We start from the raw sequence: 24818 nt of genomic DNA on the forward strand, positions 1-24818 counted from the left end.
TCATGCTGAATTTCCTGATCTGAACAGTTAAGTAAATAGTTATCATTTATTTCAAAATGCATATGTTTAACGCCCAGTGGTATAGCCAGTGCAGTCACTAGGTATTCAAGCTGCAGCTGGCAGAGGCTTATTGATGGATGTTACCAACACTTTGTAGTTATACCCTAGTATCCCATACTCTTTATGTCGGTGGTGGTATATATACGTGGTGGTCTACACTGTTTCATTAGTGTAAAAAATAAAAAGCCAGAATATTGGATGATAACTCACTGTTCAATTATGTTACACATTACTCATAGATCCTATTAAAACGCAACATACAATGCAGTACTGATTTTAGATCAGCTCTTTAGTCTATATTTTACCTGTCCCTGGTTGGGGGGGCTCGGACTAGAGCTTTTGTTGGTTTACAAATCCCAATTTAAGAACAGCCTCCTATCAGAAGTGGAAGATGATATTGCAGTGAGGGAACATAAACATATGTTCTAAGGCACGGCCAAAGTCTGATTAAGGTCCGAATCTTTACATCAAAAAAAGCAGGCAGATTAGATATGCAACATGGTTCATATCTGCCATCAAATCACCCATTTCTAACATAGGCAGCCACCACCATACACAAACATTGGCAGTAGAATGGGTCGGACTGTTATAGGATACCACCTTTGTGAAAAATCATTTTGTGAAATGTCTGCCCTGCTGGATTGGCCCCAGTCCACTGTAAGTGCTACTAATGTGAAGTGGAAACATTTAGCATGAACAACAGCTCAGCCAAAAAGTGGTAGATAACGTACACTCAGAGAGGGGCTACTGTCCTATGTACCATCGCTCACAAAGAGTTCCAAACTGCCTCTGGAATCAACATCAGAACAAGCCCTTTGCTTCAGGAGCTTCATGAAATGGGTTTCCATGGCCAAGCAGTCGCACACAAGCCGAAGATCACTATGTGCGATGCACTTCATCGGTTGGAGGAGTGTATGCTGGAACAAAGCAAACGTGTTCTCTGGAACCCAGAATCATGCTTCACTATCTGAAAGTCTGATGGATGAATCTGGGTTTGACAGATGCCAGGAAAATGGAATGCATATACTGTATGTATAAACTGTATGTGTCCTACTTTGTAACACTAGTTTGGAGAAGACCCTTTCCTGTTTCAGCATGACCCCATCCAACAGCTTTGGGATGAATTGAAACAGAGATTGCGAGCCAGGCCTTCTTGTCCAACATCGGTGCCTGGCCTCACAAATGAGTTTTTGGCTGAATGGTTACAAATTCCCACAGACACACTCCAAAACATGTGTGGGGGGGGCAGCTCCATATTCATGCCCATGTTTTTGGAATGGGATGTCCAACAAGCTCATATAGGTGTGATGGTCAGGTGCCCACATACTTATGGTCATATAGTGTTTGTTTCTATGATTGTCGGTAAGAGCCACCTCTCTTCCACCATTCTGAGACATAGGGTTGTTGTCACATTATGTAAAGGAATATTTTGTATACATGAAATGTGGATTCTAATGCCATCCGTTACATCAGGATTGTTGTAATGACTGTTCTCTTGTCTGCGTGGAGACTTAGCCAGGTGAAGTGTCTTGCTTAGTGACTGTAACAGGGATCTTTTCAATTGAAGATCAGGGCTTGATTGGCTAAAGAATGTTTCACTTCAGGCCCTGATTTGAAGACGTTTAATTGGTATCTTTTGTTGATGTATCTACATAGTTTGATAATATGGACTAAATCCTGATAGTTGAAACACAGTAAAATGGCAATACTGACATAGTATAATAAAGTATTATAAATGTTACTATCATATAACTAGTATAATTATTGCATTGTTATATATTATACATTTTACATAACATATGGTACTGCTTGTTTGTACTGCAGGTTTGGTGTCTGTATGGATACATGTACCAGAGCAAGAGAAAACACTCTTTTACATTTTTGGGTTATGTGTAATAATTTGCTCCAAAATCGAAACATGATCTAAACATGATAATGACTAGATAATATTTACCATTTGGATCCAGAGAAGAGCATTCGTCACTACTGTAGCAGTGAGCGAACACTTCTCATTTGGCATCTGGTCTCAGCTGATTGGCTGAGACACCTGATTACATCATCAGTGTGTATCTGCAACTCGTAAAGTTGGCAGAGAAGCCAAAGTTTTTAAAAAATGTTTTGTGGCTTTTTAACTTATAGACTATATATATATATAGGTAAATAATTCCAAAGTGAAGCCATTTTACTTTATTGCACTAGAGATTCTCTGCTTCTCCATCCAGCAGTGAATTTCTAACAGGTTTAGGGGGCACAGCCCCTCTGCCACTAAATCTGGGCATCTCGGTCACCTCTGCTCAATGGGCCCATTACAAAGGAGATCTCTCTGTCCCATTTAGACCGGGGAGGACCGTGCCAAAGCATACGGTTCCTAAATGCTGTGTGTTCTTAATGGGCGCCACACTGGGATATGAAGTCGTATTTCGGAACTCTGCAGTAAGTCGGTCAGCTGGTGATCGAGCGACTGAGGACACTGGCCCGGGTCAGTGCCGAAGATAAATACGTCATAAATGCCATTTAGACAGCACAGGCACGGAGGCAAAAAAAAAGAACGTGAGGATCTAGTAACTTGTTATACAAATTCACAAATTCCGTGAGCCAAATGTGTGTTTCGGCCCAGCCGGCATACTACTGAGTCCATTTGGCCGGCTTTACCCCCAGGGTTAAATGTTGCCAGTTCTTCCATGAATATTCACGTCCAGTTTTCCTATTTTTTTTTTCTTGGACAGAGTGTCCGAATACCAGACAGCACTGTTCAGTACCAGACACCTGGCAAAACTATCATAGGATGTGAAGTGTTGGAGAATAACAGAAAGCAGTACCACAGCAGAGTGAAATGGGGTAACTACTAAAGTTTAATGAGTTCACTGTGACCGTATAAGAGGGAGACAGGCTGCGTTACCGCTATCACACCCTCACAATTCGCTCTGGCACAATCTACCCCCACACACCGGGGAATGCCAACGCAACCGCATCACCAGGCGGATTAATTTCTGCTCTTGTCAATCATTGCTCTCCGCCGCCCTTCGCATTCGGAAGCCGCTGGTTTATCGCTTGCCAAGAATGGGGGCGTGTTGCAAGGGGCGTGGCTATAGCGGGTGTCAGCGGGACCCGGTGGGCGTGGAGAAGGAGATGGGCGGAGGAATACTTCCAGAGGGAGGGGATGTGACGCGGTCCGGAGCAAGGGGATGAAAAGTTAGATGCAAAGAGAGAGACGCAGAAAATTAGACGTAAAAGGGGGGAAGAGAGGTAGTTGGGTGTAGCGAGCCGCTAGAGAGTGCTGTGAGAGAGCGGGGGTCCTTAGAGACTGCACACTGAGGAAACGTGACAGAGGAAATAGGGCCACAGGGCACAGTGACAGCAGAGTAGAGTGCGAGCGTGAGCAACGGTGACAAGAAGTGTGACAAAGAGTGTGTTCGGGTCACTTTTAGGGCACCCTCTCTCCTCCTTATCCCCATTTCACCCTCTCCTCTGTCTTGACACGCTTCCGTCTCTTCCTTGTGGGGGCTGCCATGTCCTCTATCTTGCCTTTTACCCCCCCAATCGTTAAGAGGCTATTGGGCTGGAAGAAGGGAGAGCAGAATGGCCAAGAGGAGAAATGGTGCGAGAAAGCAGTGAAAAGCCTGGTGAAAAAGCTTAAGAAGACCGGACAGCTGGACGAGCTGGAGAAAGCCCTGACCACCCAGAGCATCAGCACCAAGTGTATCACCATCCCCAGGTGAGATGTGGGCACAGCCTGGCACAGGGGCTCATGGCAGCGCCGACAGAGCCACCCCCAGCATCTTCCCATTCATTGTTAGTGTATTGAATGGCAAGGGGGGTTATTCACTAAGAAACCCACCAGGGCTTGCTCTCTTTAATGCATAGTCAAAGCAATGAGATGAAGTGTTCCAACCCAAAAGTTACTGTTCCGGGGGATCTTCCCTCTCAGTCCTTATAAGTGTCAGATGTAAACATGTCCTCCCTCAGGACCAGATCACTTAGAAGGAGATGATGAAAGACCTACTGAGCAGAGCAAAATGAAACTTTAAAGCGGTCATGCAGCCTTCGGTTTATTGTCCTTTCCTTTAGATCGCTTTAAATATATATATATATATATATGCATGCCTGTCATCAAACCTTTAGATGCCTTTCACCGCTTAATATGGAACCTGTTGACACCTGAATGCTTTACCCGTTCCATAGTTTCTGATACGCGCAGGCTCAGGATGCAGCTATAGTGAATACTTGTTTCTATTGGATATAATCATACTTCCCTTTAACTCTAACTACAAATATGACTTCTCATTGAAACTCCTGGCTTTATCCTACAGCAGCTTGTTCCATTTCCTCGTAGCCCCTCCTATGGAGGTAACGCTAGCAATTGATAGGCCTGTGTGCAAATTATTCACGTAAACCTTCACAAATACACACTAACTATAGCGGAAGGGGTCGCGCAGGCTGGTGGGGCCTGTCTCATAGCATCCACCAAAGTGGCAGCGATGCTCCTATATATATGGATATATCCTTTTTACACGTTATGTTTCCTAATAACCCCTATGTATGGCTCTTACTATTGCTCCAAATATATATGTTCAGAGAACGTCTATTGTCCTGTGTAATAGGAGTCACCAGATTATTATTATAGTTAACTTTAATTTATATAGTGGCAACAATGTACACAGCACTTCTTACAATACATTCATTCAAGGGGAATGACAAGACTGGAACTGACAGATTAAGACGAACCGATACATTGGGTAAAGATGGCCCGGCTCACAAGTTTACAATCTAGAGATCTTAATTTTAAAAGCTAGAATTATGGAAAATGCATTCTGCAGGGCTTCACTAAAATCCTCACTGCCTTGTGTCTTTCATAAGCATCCCCAGGTTCATACTAATGTAACCGGCACATAAACTCCTCCTTATACACGACTTTCTCATCTCAATGTGTCCATGTCATTTTCCCCTATAATTCCTCCTGTTGCTTGACGTTAAGCCATGTTTATTCTGCGTCCTCCAATTCCCTACATCGCCACATTGTTTCTGTTGTCACGCTGTAAATATTATTCATTCAAACTATAACATGTAGTGCGGTCCCAAAACATACAGAATTACATAGCATTGAAGTTGCTTTCTGCGGGGAGATATTCCTCCAAACAATCAGCCTGTTAGAAAGCACGCCTGCCCAGCAAGGACATGCGAGTACATGCGAGTACATGCAGCGGGGATGGGGAGGCTGGAGGGAGGGGGGGTGACCAGGATTTAAGATGCCGAGCTGAAAATAGAAGAGTATTTTTCTCAGTCGTAAAGCTGGAGTTTAATGATTCTGTAACATAAGAATATAATGCTTGCAGGAATTTCAGTCATCACGCAAGACAAAACTGCTCCCGTATCACCAACTTCCAACAGCCTGAAGGGTATACGATATAAAATATTATTATATAAATAATACATATTATTTAAACAGCTCCCCTTATAAGTAGGGTCCTGGAGACACCTCTCTTGCATTGGATAATGTGAGCATTAGAGAGTTTACTAGGCTTTAAAAAAAAAAGTTTAATTTAATACATTTTAACCGAATTCTAGTTAAGTTAGTGGTGATCGGTGTTCTGTCTCTTTTGGTAGTTATTCGCATAGAACCCGTTGCTGTGTTTCTGTCTTCATTAGCATATGAATATTGCAGTAAAACAGTCGTGGGAGAAAAAAAAAAACAATGTAGTATGTGGGTCTCTTCAGATGAATAATCAAACACAACTTAAATGAGTGCAGCCAAAACATCAAAGGGAGTGATCCATGTGAGGGCCAACCCAGGTGAGTTCCTGGAAGAAGGTCTACTTTGGAGCCGCAAAGGAAAGGTTATGAGCAAAATCTATAATTTCCTTTATAATTGTTAAACCCATCATTCAAGACCATATCTCCTAGTTGAGAAAAATCTTTTTTTCCCTGCACTTATACATTTGTTTTGTACATTGCAAATATAGCATATATATATAATTGTTATTATCTTTTATTTATATAGCGCCAACAGTCTACGCAGCACTTAATACAATACATATATTCAAGGGGTATGACAAGACGAGAATTGACAGACTAAGACAAACCGATACATTAGGTGGAGAGAGCCCTGTATATATATATATATATATATGTATATATATATATGTATATATATATATATATATACACACAATAACACATAAAGCTGAGCTAATGTTTTTGTAGTGCTTTGGAGTCTTCATTAGTTTTTTTGGCAACTTTGGTTACTAACTTAGCATAATGGATAGGATTTTTCTTCTGCATTGAGTGCAAGCCTTAGCGGTTGCTGCTCCAGTCCAGTCATCCTTATGGTTAGGGTCACCAATGGCCTTTCCTGGCCCTTATATAAGCATGTTAAATAGTTATGGTTGGGAAAGCTGTTGTTGCAGCATTTCTTGCTAGTAAGGTTGTTGTGTATGTATATTACACACAAAAGTAAAATCAATTATGTATTGTATGGAGTCCTACCACTTACGTATCCAGAATGCTGTTTGTTTGCGACCGGATTAAAGCCAGTATGTATTCAGGTTCCTGGCACAGGTGTGAGACGGACAGAAATAGAATTGTGTATAAGTAACGCTTTTTGCATACCTGCCAGCTGTGCCGGATTTCCAGAGGCAGTTAATAATTTTGGCTGCTTGTCCCAGAATTTCCTGCGCCGGCATTTTTACCAGCTTTTTTTTTTAGACCCTAATTTTTTAACCTCTGGAGTGGCACACCATGTACTAGGTATTAAAGGATTAGGCTAATTTAGTTTAATTTATTAAAAATGACTGGTTGGGAAATATGCTGCAAGGTGTATAAACCACATTTTTGTTTTCAACAATAAGTGAATTTGTGTTCCTTTTCATTTGCGTGCAGAATTTTTCACGCGCAGCGGTGCGTAACCGCCACACGCCTTGTGATATGGGTACAGAAGTCATTGTGTATGCACGTGTGTTTCTATGTAAGAACCGTGAGCATCCAAAGTGTTTTTCTTGATGCCTGGAACCTGGCGGGCAACCTGCATACCAATAGCATGGAGAAAAAGCCAAATAAATAGCTGAAACCAATCAAAAGGCTTCAGGACAGTTTCATTACAGCTCTTTATTATACTACTTCTTAGATTGTTTATGCAGTGTTTTGGAGCTATTATGTCCTGCAGTGTTTTCTGTTTCTGTTATAATTATTTCTAATAATTTCAGACAAATCCTGGAGATATTTCATAAACGGCTTAATTCCAAATGTTAACAGTACTTGGTTGTAAAGCTTTGGGAAACCATGTTTTAATATAAATCAGCATTATGTTTTTTTTATCCTTTAAACTGGGAGGTGATTTAAGGTGAGCTGCAGCTTTTATCTCGCCGGTTGTTAGGCATTTTGAAGTTTCAGTGTTAATGTTGGTCATGCAATAATGCACAGTTACATCTTTGAGACATATTGAATGTCATCTCACTGATTTAAGTGTGGATTATGCATCGGTAAGCTTGGCCCCATGGTAGGTAACTTGATGAGAAGAAATGCTTTAATCAGAAAAAAGCTGATTCTGTCTCATCCCCACCCAACCACCTAATAGTGTTCTCAAGAGCAGGACCCTCATCTCCCTCTGTACCAGTGTGCTTTAACATGGGGTTAACTTGCGTATTGTTATTGTTCATTTTCATTCATCCTTATTGTAGCAACACTCTATAGATACATGTAATTTAACAAACCATGTCTTTTTGGATATACTGGCCCATGAAACAGCTTTTATATGGTGTGTTAAAAAATGTAAGTTACATAATGACGTACTTATACAGATACTGTCAGGAAGTGTACACAAAATGACAAAATGGGTGTATATTTTTATTGCAAATATATATATATATATATATATATATAATGTGTGTTCACTTTCATTCATCTGCTTTTATGTTTTTCTACATTCACATTCTCAATACCTCTGCATTTTGAATCCCAGGTTATTCATTTTTCTACGATCTATGCTAGCTAATGCTTCTTTCGTCAAAAATATTGCTGAGCACAATAAACTGTGCCAGTTTCACCTAATCATCAGCAAGTGCAGCCCAGCAGAATGAATATTGTGTCTCCCGGGGGTTTAGCGTAGCAAGTAATATAAGGCTTGTACCTTCGTATGTTTAAATTTGTTATAATTGCATCCTTGTTAAATCCCCCTCCCTGTACTTTAGTATTACGTTGCAATGTAAGCGTCGCATTTCAATTAATGATAACCATCTGTACATGTGGATTCCTGTAAATGCAGATGCTATTCTCGCTGCGCCGAGGGGACGTGCAGCCGTGGTGTATACGTGCTCCTTTTTATTTACCAGGTGCACAGCAGTTTGGGGTACGATAAACAAAAAAAGGCAACAGTAACTAAATCACCATTTGAGGCTTATACTACATTTTAATATTATTATTATTATTATTAATTTATATAGCATCCCAGTACTGTGGGCAAACATAAGTAATACGCCACATAACAAGTTGGACTTATAGAAGACGATGGCCCTGCCATGAAACATGTCTATAATCTGCATTAGAGGTTAAATGCAGGAGACACAACTAGGGCTCTTGGCGCCCGGGGCAGGGTCGGAGGTCCTGCCCGGGGGTCCTGCTCAGAAGGGGGCGCAGAGCTAGGTGAGGGGTGGCTCCAGCACACCCCTCACCTTTGGGCGCCTGAGGCATCTCCTTTGAAGGTACAGCCCAGTTAAATGCTCTTTTTAATGAAAAGCATAGTCCAAAATGGTGTTGTTTCTAAATTGTAGCAACAGAGTACCTTGTGTTGTTTTGGAGAGCTGTGCCATGATAGTCCGATGCCATTGCCCCCTGTGTAACACTGTGTCTGCCCCGGCGCACCCCACATGTCCTCTACTGCACCCCAGCAGTCCCTGATGAGCAGGTTTGTGGTGGGTTTGGTTTTCCCCAGCAGAAGGCCGGTTCTGTTGCTGAGGCAATAAATAGTTTTCCTCTATAACCACAAACCACGTGACTTTGGAATCTGTTCTCTGGGAGTGGTGCACACACAGCCACTTCTGTGTATACCCAACCTGTTTGTCTCACATCTGAAAACTCACGCTAGACTGTCTGAAGAGGAGAACATACAGTTATTGCCACCCAGGTCCAAGAGATCCGAGTGGCCGCGATACCAGAGAGTCTATTAATGTTTGCTTATTGCGAGTCAAGGTTTAATTTCTGCTTTATCGTAGCAGTAGGAGGTTTGTTGAATTTGCAGTTTAGAAGTGCTTCTTCGTAGTATTTTTATGTTATTAGTTTTTATTATTATTATTATTACTATCCTTATTATTTAGTGTATTCTGCAGCACTGTGGAGTAGCCAGACTTACTTGACTCACGATGCAAATTATGGGGGATTTTGCAAACTGTAAACTACATTTAGGCCGATTTGCCCCCAATCTTTAGGACAGAGACCTTTTGTAATTTTTGTAATTTTACGGTGGATAATAATTTCTGATGTGGGGCTGTTTCAGTGCAGACAGCGCAGGGGTGAGAGCTCCAGGCATTCATGCAATTAGTCTGAAAATAGAGCTGCTGCTTTACAGTAATAGTTAGGAGACGCGTATCACATTGCTACAGAGAGTTTATTCCCTCCACGTTCACGGGACAGTATTAACCCTTTGCTGGGAAGAGCCTGTCACACTCTACTTGCGTAGAAGAGGTCGCATTGCAGACCCCGCATGGTTTTCATGTAGTCTGACAGTTTTGCCTGTGAGCAGGGTGAGCAAACTCCTTACTAGTGGAAATGTGTGGGGTTTTTCCCTTTCTTACAGGCGTATCATTACTCAGTAGAAAACAGTTTGAAAACTTGAATTGTACATCTTATGGAAGTGAAAATACATTGTTGTGGCATTGTTTATTTTGTATTGAGGAAGAGACGCACGCTCTGGAACGGTGACTAATATATGATGTGTTCCTGTGGCGTCGAGTATGAGGAGTTGAGAACCAAACATGATTGATCCAGTCTGTTGTTTTGTTTGCTGCGCCTCTATGAAGTCATAAATCAAGTATATCCGGTGGTCCAGTAGCTGGATAGATCTGAATGACATTTTAATGAAAAATAAAAAAAAAGTAAGAATCGACACACCTGTGTCAAAGCAGGTACAGACTCTGCTTACTGTCCATGCTGGTGACTGGAATTGATTACCTTTGGGCAAGTGATACCTATGCAAAGTCCCCTGAGCCATGTTACTAAATGGTTAGTTGGTGAGTGTTGCATGGATTGTGAGTGGCATGTGAACAGGTATTGTGTACATTACTCCGTGTACAGGCGCTTCACTCCTAAGTAGTAACACATATATGAAGTAAGGTTTTCAGTATAATATATAGGCAAGTGGAAGCTGGTGTATGTATGGAGACGGAACTGGGTATGGTTGTATATAACGGGTCAAGAAGATGGAGTGCGTTGAGGATAGTGAGAAGAGATTAGATCGCGCACCTAAATCAACATTGCCATGCGCTTCCTCCAAATAGTCAAGGCACACTTTAGAATTAGGGATTTAGTTTATTTTTGGGTTTTTCTAATAACCTCATGTGTTTCTCCTTCTGGTACACTATACGTAAGAATATACATCTGGTACTCACCAACCACAAATGCTTCTTATAAAAATATCCAATTTGCCAACAAAACCAAATAATGGTTTTTGGCCTATGGATCTTATTTCACGTTAACCACAGGTGTGTATATATTATATATATATATATATATATATATATATATATATATATATATATATATATATATATATATATATATATATACACGCACAGTGATATCTATCGGGATTGGGCATTACAGCAGCACAAAACAAGACAAATGTACACAACACGTTTGTTAAAGATATAATGTGAATTAGTTCCACCCCACAAAACTTAACAAAAACTTAAGACACAAAGCTGTCAAAAAGTAACATCCAAAATGAAGACAGACCTACCATTCTCCAAACATTGAATATGGGGTACAAGACACGGTTCTAAACTATCATCCAAGCTACTTGAAGGCAGAGAATCTTCTTACGTTAGCATTAAATGCGATACTTTGGATTGGTAGTAATTTAAGCCCGGGCCATTATACTTAATAACAGCAATGACTAATGTTTGTGTAAAAAAAAAATGGAGAAAAGAAATTAAGAAATCCATAACACGCGGGATTGTCACATCAGGGATCCAATTAAAATTATCATTTAAAAAAAATATATTGTTTTTATAATGTAAACTTGTGGGTTATAGGAGAAACAAAATTAACAAGATTTAATGGACTGAGCGACCATTAATTTTAATTTATTAATTTATTAGCAGCAGTTATTTGTATGTAACGGGAGTGGAATGTTATTATTCTGCTTGAACTGCTCTCGGAAAAAAAAAACCACCCCAGCATCATGGAGAGCTTGATTTAAATTGAAATCAGATTGTATTCCCCTGCTTATTCCGTAACACGGAGTTGCATTAAACACTCTGGACTGCGTTGTAAATATCTCCGCACTACTGCGGCACTAGCGTGTGACGCTGATTAACCCTTTCAGTGTTTTGAATGCTCCGAAAAACTAGGTGGCTCGTCGTAGACTCCCATATGTGTATATGGAGCTAAAATGTCACCATCTCTGGGAGGCTGGAGGGAAGAGAGTGGAGGAACATAGGGTCACTCTTAAAGATAAAGTAGGGGGGGCGCAAATTTTGAAAGCCCCCCAACCTGCAGATTCCTTCAAATAGCTCAGCATCAATCTTTCTATTTTAGCGTACCTCCTTTTTTCCTCCTCTCGTCTCATGGTCGGTATAATACAACAAGCTAAAACATTGGATGCTTCGATCTGTGGGCATTTATTGTGACGCACGAGTATAAGGGATATCCCCGGGTCATCTGGCACCAGAATAGAACAACAACAGTTTTTTTCGCAATTCACCGAGTCATTGATAGAAACTTTTACTACAAGCCACATGAAGGACCTTGTTTCTTTATCATTTTATCATTCTGGTGTCCCGGTTCTGTAATTGTTTGTCCTTCATCCTGTAACTAAAGAGTAGCCGAGTCCAAATCGGGTAACACATGGGAGCCAAGCTCCAGCTTTGCAACACCCTTAGGGCCAACCTTTATTACTTTGACATGCAAACACGTATGTATGGTTCAGCACCTGACCTCCAGGTCTGGGAATCTACATTGTTCACACGCACGTTTCCATTAGATACCGGTTATTTTATTTCAGCATTTTATCCTGTGTGCTATAGAATAGTGTAATAATGCTGATGAAAGGTGTGTTTTGCTTTTTTGCTGTCTAGTCTTCTTTTTCCTGCTGACCCGGGGGTCCTCGAGGATCTACATAAGTGACTTAAATAACCATTCTACAATTTGTAGAATCGTTCCCAAATCCATTTGCATCGTAAGAGGATCTATTGAGATTTACTGCTGCAGGATCCAGTTCTGATGCAGCCAATGCACCAGAGGGTCAGCTTGAATAATATTGATGGATACAATACATATATCGCATATCTGTTCACTATTTTGAGAAGATATCAGTTTTTTAGAGGGGTAGAAACAAGAGTTGTGAGGCTACTACCAACAGCTGATGGACAAAGGCAGAGATCAGAGGCATCAGCTGGACGTAAATGAATTATTTCATCTGAAAAGCACTTTGAATTCTTTCCAATCCCCGCATTTTAAAGTCTCTACAAACCTTGGATATTCGTTACTTGGTGGGTTGAACATTGCGCAGCTCTAGAATGCGTCGGCAAAAGTAATTTTCCTCCCCACGGGTTATGCTCCCGTACCCGCTGCTTTTGCAGTCTGGTGGCTACAACACAGCTCTGTTTCGTATGTGCTGAATTGTTTTAGATAACCAAATCACTTTCTGCTTCATCTCTAGGGTAATTTAATGCTCCAAAACGAAGTGCATGTGCAAAGGTGTGACAAGAACCGCTATTCCTCCTAATGTTAAATACTGCAATTTTAGTTTGAAGTAAATATCTGCTTATTGAGGCGTGCGATCGTATTACGGAGAAGGCATGTCAACAGGTCCAGGAGCTCAGGAGATGTGCATGTGGGACCGGTACGAGGAAATTGTTTATGAAAGAAAGATTGGATTTCTTCAGTAATTCTGCTGAGGTTTTTCATTTTAGAACGGAGGGGGGGGGTGTATTTTTTTTTGTTGTTTTAGCTAAGAGCAGGAAGTTTATTTAACTTGATATAGCTGAGAAAGGGAAGGTACGTTAGACTAAGGAAGAGCCATTAAATCTTAACTAACTGTCTAAGCATAAATTGTTGGTAAATCTGTATCTAATTAACATTTGGCTACACAGGCGTGAACGATGTTATATGGGATCCCCTCCGGAAACATCATGCTTGTTATACATTAAGCCACACACCCATCCTTTTGAAGGAACAAACGAGAAAAACATTAATGCTTGTGTTGTTTGTATAAATAAATAATAATAATAAGTACTACATGCACTAAAACAAATAAAACAAAGAAGAAAAAGATACTTACTGGCACTTCCGTTTCCGTGAAGTAGCATCGTGGCGCACACATGGGATCCCCTGATTTAGCCTTCTATAGATCGAAGTTTATCTTTAATAATAAAAAAAATCACTTAATAGTCTCAAGACTGGGAACCTCAGACTATCGAAGATGTTTGGAAAATGCACTTAATTGGAGCGTCCTGCCGCATCCTTGGAGAGTTCCTATTGATCCAGCTCTCAGCATTAACAGAGATGGCCAAATGTGACCCGAGCTCCTTCTAAATGGCCAGGGCTTCTGGAGAATCTAAAGTCCAGCACGCTCTGCGTCTTCTTTATCTCAGTCACAGACCACAAACAGATAATGCTTAGAGTGGCGTTAAAGATACTGTTCCACTCATATAAAGTATTGAGTTATGTAGCGTGTTTAGCAAATAAACCTTCTGTGATTTTACATTCTCCTCTTGACATCAATAAAGAATAATAAACTAGGTTTGGTTGTTGAACAGTACCAGGAATTATATAGCTGGAACTGCACCTTTAATGGGGCAGGGGGTTACTGAAATAAGTGGTGCAAACCTATATGACATTGTGGTTTTCCCGGGGCCCTTTGTGTCTTTTCTTCGGCTTACACTGTTGTGTGTATTAAATGATTTATCTAAACAAATAAGGGAAATAAATGATGCCTTGCGTGTCTTGTATAAATCACCCATATTCACCCGTTTCCCCTGCCATCGTTGGTCGTTGTATATCTGCATGTAAAGCACTTGTTTGATTCTTCTTAACCTCTTCTCCCCAAAAGCTTGAGGTGGGATCCCTGCTTTCTGTCTTTTCATTCAACATAATTGTTTTGGTGCAGATTCTGAGGACAAAATGTTAACATTGCTGCGCCATAGTATACACATAAAGTGGGTTTCTGGTGCATGCATGTTGATGATTTTTAATATGAAACATTATAGAGTGTATAGTCTTATTTACGGTGCAAAAAAAAATTACTGATAGGCTTTAAGGGACCAAACACGTCGGTAGCCCATTTTCTTTGATCCAGCTGTGGACTGCGCGGGTACGTAATGCTGTCACAGAACATGCCCTGTTTCTTTGGGGCTAGGTCATTTATTTGCCATTTCCACGCAAGAGACAAACAAAGAATCTGCCAGTTACATGGAATAAACAGCGGTTACCTGGGAAGGAGGATCAGACTACCCGATCGATAAGCAGGGTAAAGCTTATCTGTTTATAATAACAGAATCTTTCATAGCGCGGCTGGAATCTACCTAGTACGTCCTTATGATTGTAGGTCAGATAGGGACGGACATGTAAAGATCCACTTTTGCGGAAGAGGTATATGTCCTCCTTGATTACCAGGGTGGCGTACTGTCTCAGCCTTTTGGCTCAAATATGGCTGCATTAGGCCAAAATTCTTCTTCCTTAATGGGGTAGCTATCGTACAACAGTATTAAAATATGTGATGATGAATATTTATATCTATTTTTATGGAGAAAGCAGCCGTGGAGACACATGCTAGCCCAGAGCTGGGAACACCTGTGTCAAGCATAGTCACACAGGCTGAAAGTTTGTCAATTTGTTTGTTTCCTACTTAAAATGCAATCCTTCCGTATGATGCAGCACAGAGCTAAAGACTGGTTTTAGGTTTTTTTAGAGTTGATTGCTCTTGACTTCCGTGTTTTTAGGTAAATTACTTACAGGGAAAAGGCCTGCCTCATAAAAGGGGAAGTGGTTGTGTTTGGAGACTCGAGGTTGCTTTGGCTCAGTGGAACTGAACGCAAGTGTTTATGTAGTAGACCTGAAGACAGCGGTGATTGGGGTGATTGAGGCAAATCTGGTTTGACTTCAGATAAGCCTGAGGTCTCTCATAAAAATGAAAGAAGCAAATCTTATGTGGTTTGAGGTTTTAACAACAAGTCATAGGTTTGCTTAATGTGTAATATCAACTTTTGCTTTAGTGATGACCCAGTTTTCAGAGTTCTCTTTAGAGGGCTTGAGGCTTCTCCTCCAACACGGCAGAAGGTCATAGCTTTAGGTCGTGTGTTTGAGACACTGGTTGGCCAAGTTGATTTTAAAAGCCGTATATACTGTTAGCTTTTCAATTATGAAATAATTTCCCTCACGGCATGCTTTTCTTTTCTGTTTTGTGTATTAACTGTTTCACTCTTCTCTGTTCTATTCTTTTCCTTCAATTTGATTTGTATTCCTGATTAAGTTCTGGTCGTTATTAACTGGACTTTGCTAGAAATAGCTGCAATTTCTGACAACGACACTGACAAATGGGGAGGGAAGTATAAGAATCTGCCCTCGTGATGTCAGCTACTTTCCGTTCTCGAGCTCATTTTATGTCAGCAAACGGCAAAGCTAAAAAGGTGGCCCCCTTTTGAAAACAAATCGTCCGCCAGCTGGTTTGTGAGTCAGTTCTCACAGTGCGCACAATGTCTGCCGAGCCCTTCTGGATACAGTTACAGACCCAATCTGTGGCTTTAGCGTTTGAAACGTACTTAACGTAATATTACTAGTTAACATGGTATTCCCAGAGGTTTAGCTGTCAGGTGTGATGTGGCGTTAATAGTATAAACTGGACCAGAAGTCCTGCAAAATAGAATAACTATTTTTAAAAATGCAATATTACGCCCCTTGTAAGTACGCTTTTAGGTCGCTCGTGAACTCTCTAATCTCTCCTACTTAGATCTAAATGTTTTCTTTTTTCTTTTTTTAAACTTTTTCGCAGTCCATGCATCCAAGTAAAACTGAGCGTCCCAGACATGGCTTTAGTCTTGGCTGCTGATTGTGCAGCAGGTCTTAGTAGCCATTGATACTGTTGTTGGGTGGCCCTTGGCAGCCCTTTCAAACATGAGCAGCCAGATGTGATGAGGTTTACAGAATTATTTTACCTTTTTACAGTTTATGTAAAAGTTAAGTGATATAGACACAGAAAACAACATGTATGAGCCTGTTTCTACGTGGTAAGTTGTCGGATGGTTGTCAGTTTGGTTATTGACTGACGTGAACTCGGCAGCAACTGTCTTTAACTCATTGGAACCTTCAGCAACTTGGACCTTGCCAGATTAATGTTAAGATAAATAGATTTATGGAGTGATGAAGTCCTTTGCTAAACTCAATGTGAACTTCATGCTGCTGATTCTGAGACAGTGTTAAAATGAATTCTCCTGAAGATGTGAGTATTCTAGAAGTCAACAGGGGTCCCTCTCAGCAGAACTCGCCATGTTCATTATCTTAATTGGGGAATAGTGAGTTAGCCAAGTTGCCTCTGCTGAGTTAACCCATGTTAGCGGACTACTGAAAAGGTGACTGCACCACAGATATCCGATATGAAACCATACCTCATAGTTTGACATAAGGTAGCGGCGAGAGAGGTTGTAGCAGACCCTTTTGTTGGTTATTCAGGGGTGTATTCACATACAGGGTTGTATTTACTAAGTCCACAATCTGTAGGCACTAAACCTTCCAGAACCCTGCCTTTACTATTCATCATAAAAGGTCAATCCCAGTGAGCTTCTCTTGCATAAATGGCTGAGCTGGCCCTGCATAATGCATAGTTAAATTGGTGTTTATAATTTTCAAGAAATCTCATGAAATCTCAGTTAACATCTGTGTGTGAGAGCATCAGGGCCAGCATTACTTGATCAGTTTTCTGTCCTGAAATTATCTTCCTTCTTTACAAAGGGTGCAGCAACTGTACACACACACACAAACACACACATACACACACACATATACACATACACACAAACACACACATACACACACACATATACACATACACACAAACACACACATACACACACAATTCTGGGGTCGCTTAAAAATGTCCTTGAATCAGAAATCCAGTGCAGACGCTGATAATGTAAATGACTATTGTAGCCATAAGTGGATGATTTTTTAATGTAAATCTTTCATTAACATAATATCTTCTATGCCATGACTAATTGATCATTAGAAGTGGTAGTGTATATACACCCTTGTTAAATCCGTGGATACAGTTAAACAGGTTTATGTAGTGTGTAGAATTGTAACGTTTAAGACAATCTGGGAAAAGTCACAAAGTTTTTCTTAACACTCCAGGGTTAATGAATTCACCCCTTAGAAGGGCTGAGTATCACCTGACATCTGTTTTCAAAGAAGAACTACTTCTGAGTTAAATTTGGTTTCAATGAAACTCACAGTCCAATGAATCCTGTTTTATTGGATATTTGGACACAATATCCAAAGGAGTGTAACTGAATACTGTGCTAGTGATTAGCGAATGCAGCTCGTTGTGCTTAGGTGATGCATTTCAGCAATACATGGGAGCGTTTTCTGAATGTCATCCAACATGCGCCACGTGTAATGAAGATGCCTGTATCTCAGTGCAAGCAGCAACACGCAGGATTTTTCACATATTCCTTTATCCAGGTTGCCAGACTGAGGCATTGGACGGGGCTGCGACAGACATTCATGCCATTTCTGTTCTTCCAGTGCTAATCCTGCCCAGTTATTCTTGCATTCCTTGAGTGAACACTGGCACCTTTTAAGATGTCTTTTTGTGCGCCTCTACCCTTAAAGGGGAGCTGTCACATTCCAGATTATCCCAGGTCCTAGTTCTTTCACCATGTTTTCCTATTCCAGGTACTTCAAAGGGCCTCTGCTGTTTCTATAGCACAATCAATCTTGTTGCCGCATCGTATTTTAATTTGCTGCCGCTCACTAATGTCTTTATGATAAAATCGGGCCTGGTTTCACTTAATATGTAGATACGACTGACCATTTGGTGTTTGTAGGATGGCCAGAAACGAGCCCCATCAGCCCTAGGTTCTAATTTTGAGATTATTAAGGTACCAAAAACCTAGGCCAAGCGATGTTGTTTTCAAACAGCAGAACGGAACTAGAAGTAAAGGCAGATCTGTTATTAGGAGAACATTGCAGGTAGCAATTATTTCAGATGCAGCTATCATCAACTGCGTAAGTAATAGGAGATCTTAAAAGTATTTAAAAAATCTAAAGTTAACCACCTTGTTAGCTGGGGGGCATGTTCTGTTAAAGCAATATGCTTTCAGGCAATGGCAGGCAAGAGGCATATGTGAACTAGGCCATGATTATGGAGAAACCCAACTCTTTAATAATATTAACCCTCCCCTGTCACATCACATAAACGTGACAACTTTGAAGAGCCCATGGGCCTTGGAAGATTGAGCATTGTATAGAGGTAGCACGCTGAGATTCTAACACAAGGGTGAGTACTGTAACCTAAACCTTGTGCACCTATATCTCTGGATCAGCAGACCGGGCGACAGTAACGTGTACAGGATATGTGGAATGGAGTTACTTGACGTCGTGAAGCTCTCACTGTTAGTTTTTTTTTGTGTTTTTTTTTTCAAGATCCCCTGAAATTAATACAGGTCGCTCAGTCGGTGTCTGGTTTTCTAACCTGTGCTTCTTAAAAAGCCATCTGCTCTAATAAGAAACAGAAAACCTGTTACTTGAGCACTAATGATAAGAAACTGGTAGACAACGTCAAAACCTAACACTGGTTTCTCACAGAGAAAATCTACTAGAGGGATGTGATCGGAGTGTTACCACTGGGCAACGCTCCCTGCGGTGCGTCAATGCACATTTGTTTGGCCCTAGAGGCCTTTGACTCCCATAGTAGAGGTGTCTCGCTTTAGTAACTAACTTGGTGGCAACTTGAATGACATGCAAAAAAGATAGCTATAAATTATGATCTCTGTTTTTGTTCTGTGAATTATATTCTCTACACTATTAATAGGGTCCTCCCATGGACCCTTCTGGGTTTTGACCAGTGTTGGGTGGAGTAATATCCTTGATTCTTGAAACAGACATCATATAGAACCATTTTTCCCACCCAGTCAGACCATTTTTAATTGCTGTTAAGAAATAAAATAATAATTTGGATCTTGGTGGTGTTTATAGCGGTCCCACATTCCTTCTACTGCTTTTGCAGGACGGCACTCCGTTGTGGACATCATAGACATCCAAGTACATATAGGGGCTGGAGTGTACCTGTCACCTGAGGAGAGCATAAGTGGTAACAACTAAGTAGCAACTAAGTTCATCCATTGTGAAACCTTTTATGTGCTAGTGTTGTGTCGATATAATGTTAGAAAAATAGCAGTGTAAGAAAATGTATGTGCATGAAAAACGCAGACTGATTTCCTGCTCGGTGCAGAAATACTAGAAACAGACACTTATAACTAACAATAATTGGATTAAAAATAGCCTTTGCCACCATAGGGAATACTTCTTGCAGAATGTAACATTTCCCAAGTACTGGTTGTTTGAGCAGAGACCTATATTTTTAGTGATGTTATTATTTGTGAAGGAAACAAATAATTTAGAACAGTAACATTTGTTATTTCACAAGCATGGCTCATACATTCAGGACTCGCATAAATCTGCTCATGCAAAGAGGAACTCCGATATAAAACATGTAGAAACCCACAACCTATTTCTTAATCATGGGGGGTTTCTATTTATTGTGAATTTGTGTTTTGGTGAGTGTGCTGTATGGCAGTTAATGTTTTTGTTAGATCAGGGCTGGTCAGCAGGGAGAGTTCTCATGATACCCAGCCGGCAATAGGCTAGTTTGAGACAAATCCGCAGTACTCCATTGATGAGTGTTGTCTTAATAAACCAAAGGCAGCTGTGGATTAAGGGCATTCCTTCTGGCTGGCTGAGGGTAATTGTATTCAAAGGGCAAGTTACAGCTCTTCTGCTTTGATGAGGTACAGAAGATGATGATGGTCTGGTCTGCAGTCTTCAGTTGTTGATTAACTACAATTCCCTGCCTGAGGGAACTTTGTGGAAGCTGAGCCTCAGATTACATTCCATTATTAATACATAATCTTCTAATAAAGTGATATATCTCTGTCACCTGTAACCTGTTTCTCTTTCCACTTTTATGTTGGTGAGTATTGCTGAGTTTTAATATAGTTTTGTCTGCATGTAAATAGCGGTATTCCTAGACTAGAAGAAGTGATGGTGCTTGAAGAAAAGCACCTTTTCACTGGTGGAATGTTCCTGAGCTTCCTCATTCCATACAGTTGACTTATGATAATTTGCACAGAAAAGTGGCCGCTGTGATACTCTGCTGGCACCAGGCACATGAGTGATGAAGTGTCTGCTTTTTCTGGAATAGTTTTCGCATATGCAAACTGTCACATTTTTTCTCTCTTTTTTTCGTTCTTGATCCATTTTTATTAGTTTCAACGAGGAAACCAATGTAAATGGGTAGTTTTTCCCCCCCTTTTTACCTCTTTGGGTGTGACATAAAGTGATCCTTTCACAAGCCCCATCCGATGGTTTTAATAGAAGTCTTTATGGCCTGTTATATCCGGTAGCCTCCTGATTTTAGGTGAATGGAGATATAGAAGTTACTTATACTCTGGCATCCTTGCTATAATAATATATAGATCCCTATAACAATCTTCCTTATTCCTCCCAAATTCATCTCCATGAATTATCCTTTTTAAGTCTTTTTAATCAGGTTGGACTACATGAACTACGTTGACGTTGTCTACCTTCCTATCTTAGTGTGTACTTGTAGTTCTATGTACGATAATGAGGATAGAAGAACCCATAAATAGTAGTGCATTAACAGCTGCAATGGCCCACACGGTCTGTCTGTAAAGAGACCACAGCTATGCGATCATGGGCAGCCCATTCAGCCCTGGACACGAGGTAAGGGCAGACACCAAGCAGCCGTGGGGTGACCTCCTAAGTGTAGGTGTCAGAGGCAACCCCCAGGCTTCAACCCACAGACAGGATGGCCTTGATTAGCGGAGCTGAAACATTTATGCCATATCATCTTGACTTAAAACACTAAAATATCTGCGGGTATAATATCAAAGGAATCGGTAGTGGTTACGATGCTATGGGTGCACAGGCAGGATTAAGTGGGGGTAGAGCGGGATGATCAGTCACTTTTTGTAAAAGGAAATGTTGTGAAAGGCATCCTTCCTCCATGAATGAAATCTTTGTTGTTTTAATGTATGGAATGCCAGGGCATGTTGGCTTGGGTGTAGGTGGATATTTGGTTTGTGGCAGACTCTCGGAGGTAGCAGCAGCCTCAGAATTTGCATTTCCTTCAACGACAGCTGTTTTTAAACGCTTCTGATAAATGTTGAGCCGGAAACGGCTTATGATTTATAAAATTCCGTTTCATGTTTGCACACTGGCTGTATTTGACAGAAAACCTTCTACGCTAAAAAAAAATGTAAGCTTTGGCCGGTGCAAAATGTACGAATGAAGTTGGTTTGCATGTGAACTGACTGACCTGGCAAGGATTTTAGAAGCCCACACATATCCATGGCTAGAGCCTGGCTTATATTGATATATATATATATATATATATATATATATATATATATACCACCTGTATTATGTCACTTAAAGTTTTAGCCTTTAGCAATTGGGATTGTGCTAAATATTGTTAACGTCAAAAGTAAGGAACATTGGTGTGTAATGTAGCAATTTGGCCTGTTTATAGGCTTGCATGCCACATGTGAAGAAAGCTGCAGGACAGAAGCCTCCATTGTTGATTTCATAGGTAAAACAATTCACACATTTAAGTAATGTCACTGCTTGTTAACGAAGCTAGAATGGGAGAACCAACATATCCTGGCAATAAAGACAAAAGCAACAAGCCCATTCATAACGTGAGGGGCTGTAGTAATCTTAATGAGACAGTTGATGTCATTTCCTTATGTTTTACTGGAATCTATTGCTTTTTCTTTGCAGACGTATAAACATTAGGATAATCAGTGAAGGAGCGGCGCTTGCTACTGATCTAAGGACTGACGAAGTGGGCAGGGAGAGAGAGGTTGTTGTGGATCAAAGCTTTTGCGGACAAATAGATTAAGTGGCAGATCAGTGCCGAGCGCCGGGATATAATAATATTCTGATGCCCGCCATCAATAGCCGGCATGCTTCGCGGGAGAGAAGCAAGGCGGAGGTCGCTAGGAACTGACCTTTAGCTCCCTTTAGCCTTTGTGTGATTTATAAAAACAAACGGTTAGTCACCAACCAGGCCGCGTGCCAGAACACAGGCCTTGTCGAGTGCCATAGGTTCGCCATCACTGTTATAGATGTACTAAGTTTGGAAGACTTTGGAGGTTTTAGCAATAGTCCTGTGATTTCATTTGGTTACATTGTGCATATATTTAGCTTGTGCTAAATAATGTATGTTTGGAGAAATTAGCACGTCTAAAACGGACCTGTCGGATTTCCCCCCATGTATTATGATTTGCAGTTAGAAACGGTAAATAAACCTGTGTTATGAAGTTCACAGCTTTTTAAACAATATATAGGTATATGGAACCCGTGTTATGCATCAAATGATATGTTTGTTGTGGCACCTGCAACTCAGACAGCGGAGGGGGTGGTACACTGCAGCTCTGAAGCAGCAGCTTCCCGTAAAGTTAAATACCCCCCCCCCACAGTCAAAGAATGCATTTTAAAGTACTTATTTGTTTGTGTGACTGCATGTGACGTTATACCGTCCCTTTAAAAACCCAATCTGACTGTAACTGAGTGTAATTCCTTCGTTTAAGGCCTAATCGCTGGTGGGGGCTTAGCGCACTGGGCTGTTTTCTTTATCAGCTTCCAAACGGATCTTTCAGACAGAAGTCCTGACAGTCTGTGTCTGACATTTGTCCTCTCTTGGCAAGAGCTAGAGACTTGTGACACACAACAGACATCTGCCGGAGCCTCTCTACACAAACCCTATCTACAGCCATGAACATGCATGAGACGTTCTCGGGGGACAATAAAGAAAACGCCTTCGGTTTTTTTTTTTTTTTACGTCTCGAAGCTAGGATGTGTTTCTCAAATTGTTCATCTCTTTAGATCCCAAAACTTTAAATTCACAAAAAGTTTTGATTGTGGTTATGAAGTAGAAAACATCTCCACAGTCGGCCTGTTACGTTGTGATCCGGTCACTATTCAGAGAAATTTGTATCACAACGTAGTAAGTGGTGGGTCTGCAGATTAGTAGTCATGTGACTTCACATCCACATATTGGGGGAAAAAGGCATTAGGACACAGCTTTATTCCTGTTCATTTGCCGTTATACTTGTCACGGACTTTCATAGATTCCTTTGGTTTATGTGTTAGTTGCAGGGCCGGCCGAAGACTTAACACCGCCTGGGGCGAAGTTTAAAATGCCGCCCCCCCCCCGCCGACGCCGGGGGGGGGCGGCATTTTAAACTTCGCCGACGCCATAATCTACCCCCCCCGGTACTTACCTTTAAACAGTCCTGCGGCGAGTCTCCCTCCTCTGCCACGGTGCCGGCTTGTAATGCTGAGCGCCGGAAATTGATGTCACTTCCGGCGCATTACAAGCCGGCACCGAGACCGAACAGAGAGACTCGGTGCCCCTCTCTCTCCTCCGCTTCAAAAAAAAAAAAGCGCTTGGGGCGGCAAAGTGCCACCCCTTCTAAAGTGCCGCCTGGGGCAATTGCCCCAGTCGGCTCCATTGTAGGCCCGGCCCTGGTTAGTTGTACCCTCTTCACTATCCTATATACATCTTTAACAGTCCGTGTCCATGGGTGTAACTGGATTCTCTCTGCAGTGTCTTGCCTGTACCCCGTACACAAAACTCTGTGTTATGTTTTAGTTGTAACCTGTACTCCGGTTTTCTTGATGTCCGTGCCATCAGACAGAGTAAAATGTGTGTGCCAGGAACGCTCTAATGGTTACGAGTATATTCATTTAGTCCGAATGGTTTTCCAAGCCGGTAATCATGCAAAAATCAGGCAGTGACATGTCTCCATCTCTGCTCCCCTAATTATTTCATCCCTTCCCAACTGCTACGTTACCAGGTTCCATTACAGCCAGTCGCTCCCCTAATCAGGACCGTGCTTTACTACAAAAGCTGCTTCTGTCCAACAGGGACAGAGTACAGCTTGTCTACCTGAACTGGGTTTTTACCTAAAGTAAATGCCACAATTTCTTCACAATCTACAGATATACATTTAAGTCCATTCCCTATAGCAGATAAGGAGCCACGTACGTTAGAACTAGTGGAGCCCATTTCTAGATGAATCGGAGACATTCTTTACAGCGAGGACAGTTAGGTTCTGGACTCCACTGTGTAGGAATGTAGTGAGTGTAGTGTGGAGGCTTGTAACTACTCATTAATATGAGGTTTCATTTAAATAACGGTTGATCAAGGTGATTATTCGAAAGGAAACAATGTAAGATTTTGTTTTTACTCTTTCTGGGCAGTTTTGCGCAGAACTGAATTCTAATTTCAACTTTACTTAGTGTGCAAT

General features: G+C 41.2%; 1 protein-coding gene across 1 annotated transcript in view; it reads left to right on the forward strand.

Moving 5' to 3' along the window:
- Positions 1-3260: 3260 nt before the first annotated feature.
- SMAD3 (SMAD family member 3) overlaps positions 3261-24818 on the forward strand; it is a 43223-nt gene continuing 21665 nt past the window's right edge. Inside the window, exon 1 of the mRNA XM_053465484.1 lies at positions 3261-3775. Coding sequence (XP_053321459.1) covers positions 3570-3775 — 206 coding nt within the window. The 5' untranslated portion in view covers positions 3261-3569. The remainder of the gene's footprint in view (positions 3776-24818) is intronic.

This window comes from Spea bombifrons, chromosome 4 (assembly GCF_027358695.1).
Source record: "Spea bombifrons isolate aSpeBom1 chromosome 4, aSpeBom1.2.pri, whole genome shotgun sequence".
Classification (NCBI taxonomy): Eukaryota; Metazoa; Chordata; class Amphibia; order Anura; family Pelobatidae; genus Spea; species Spea bombifrons.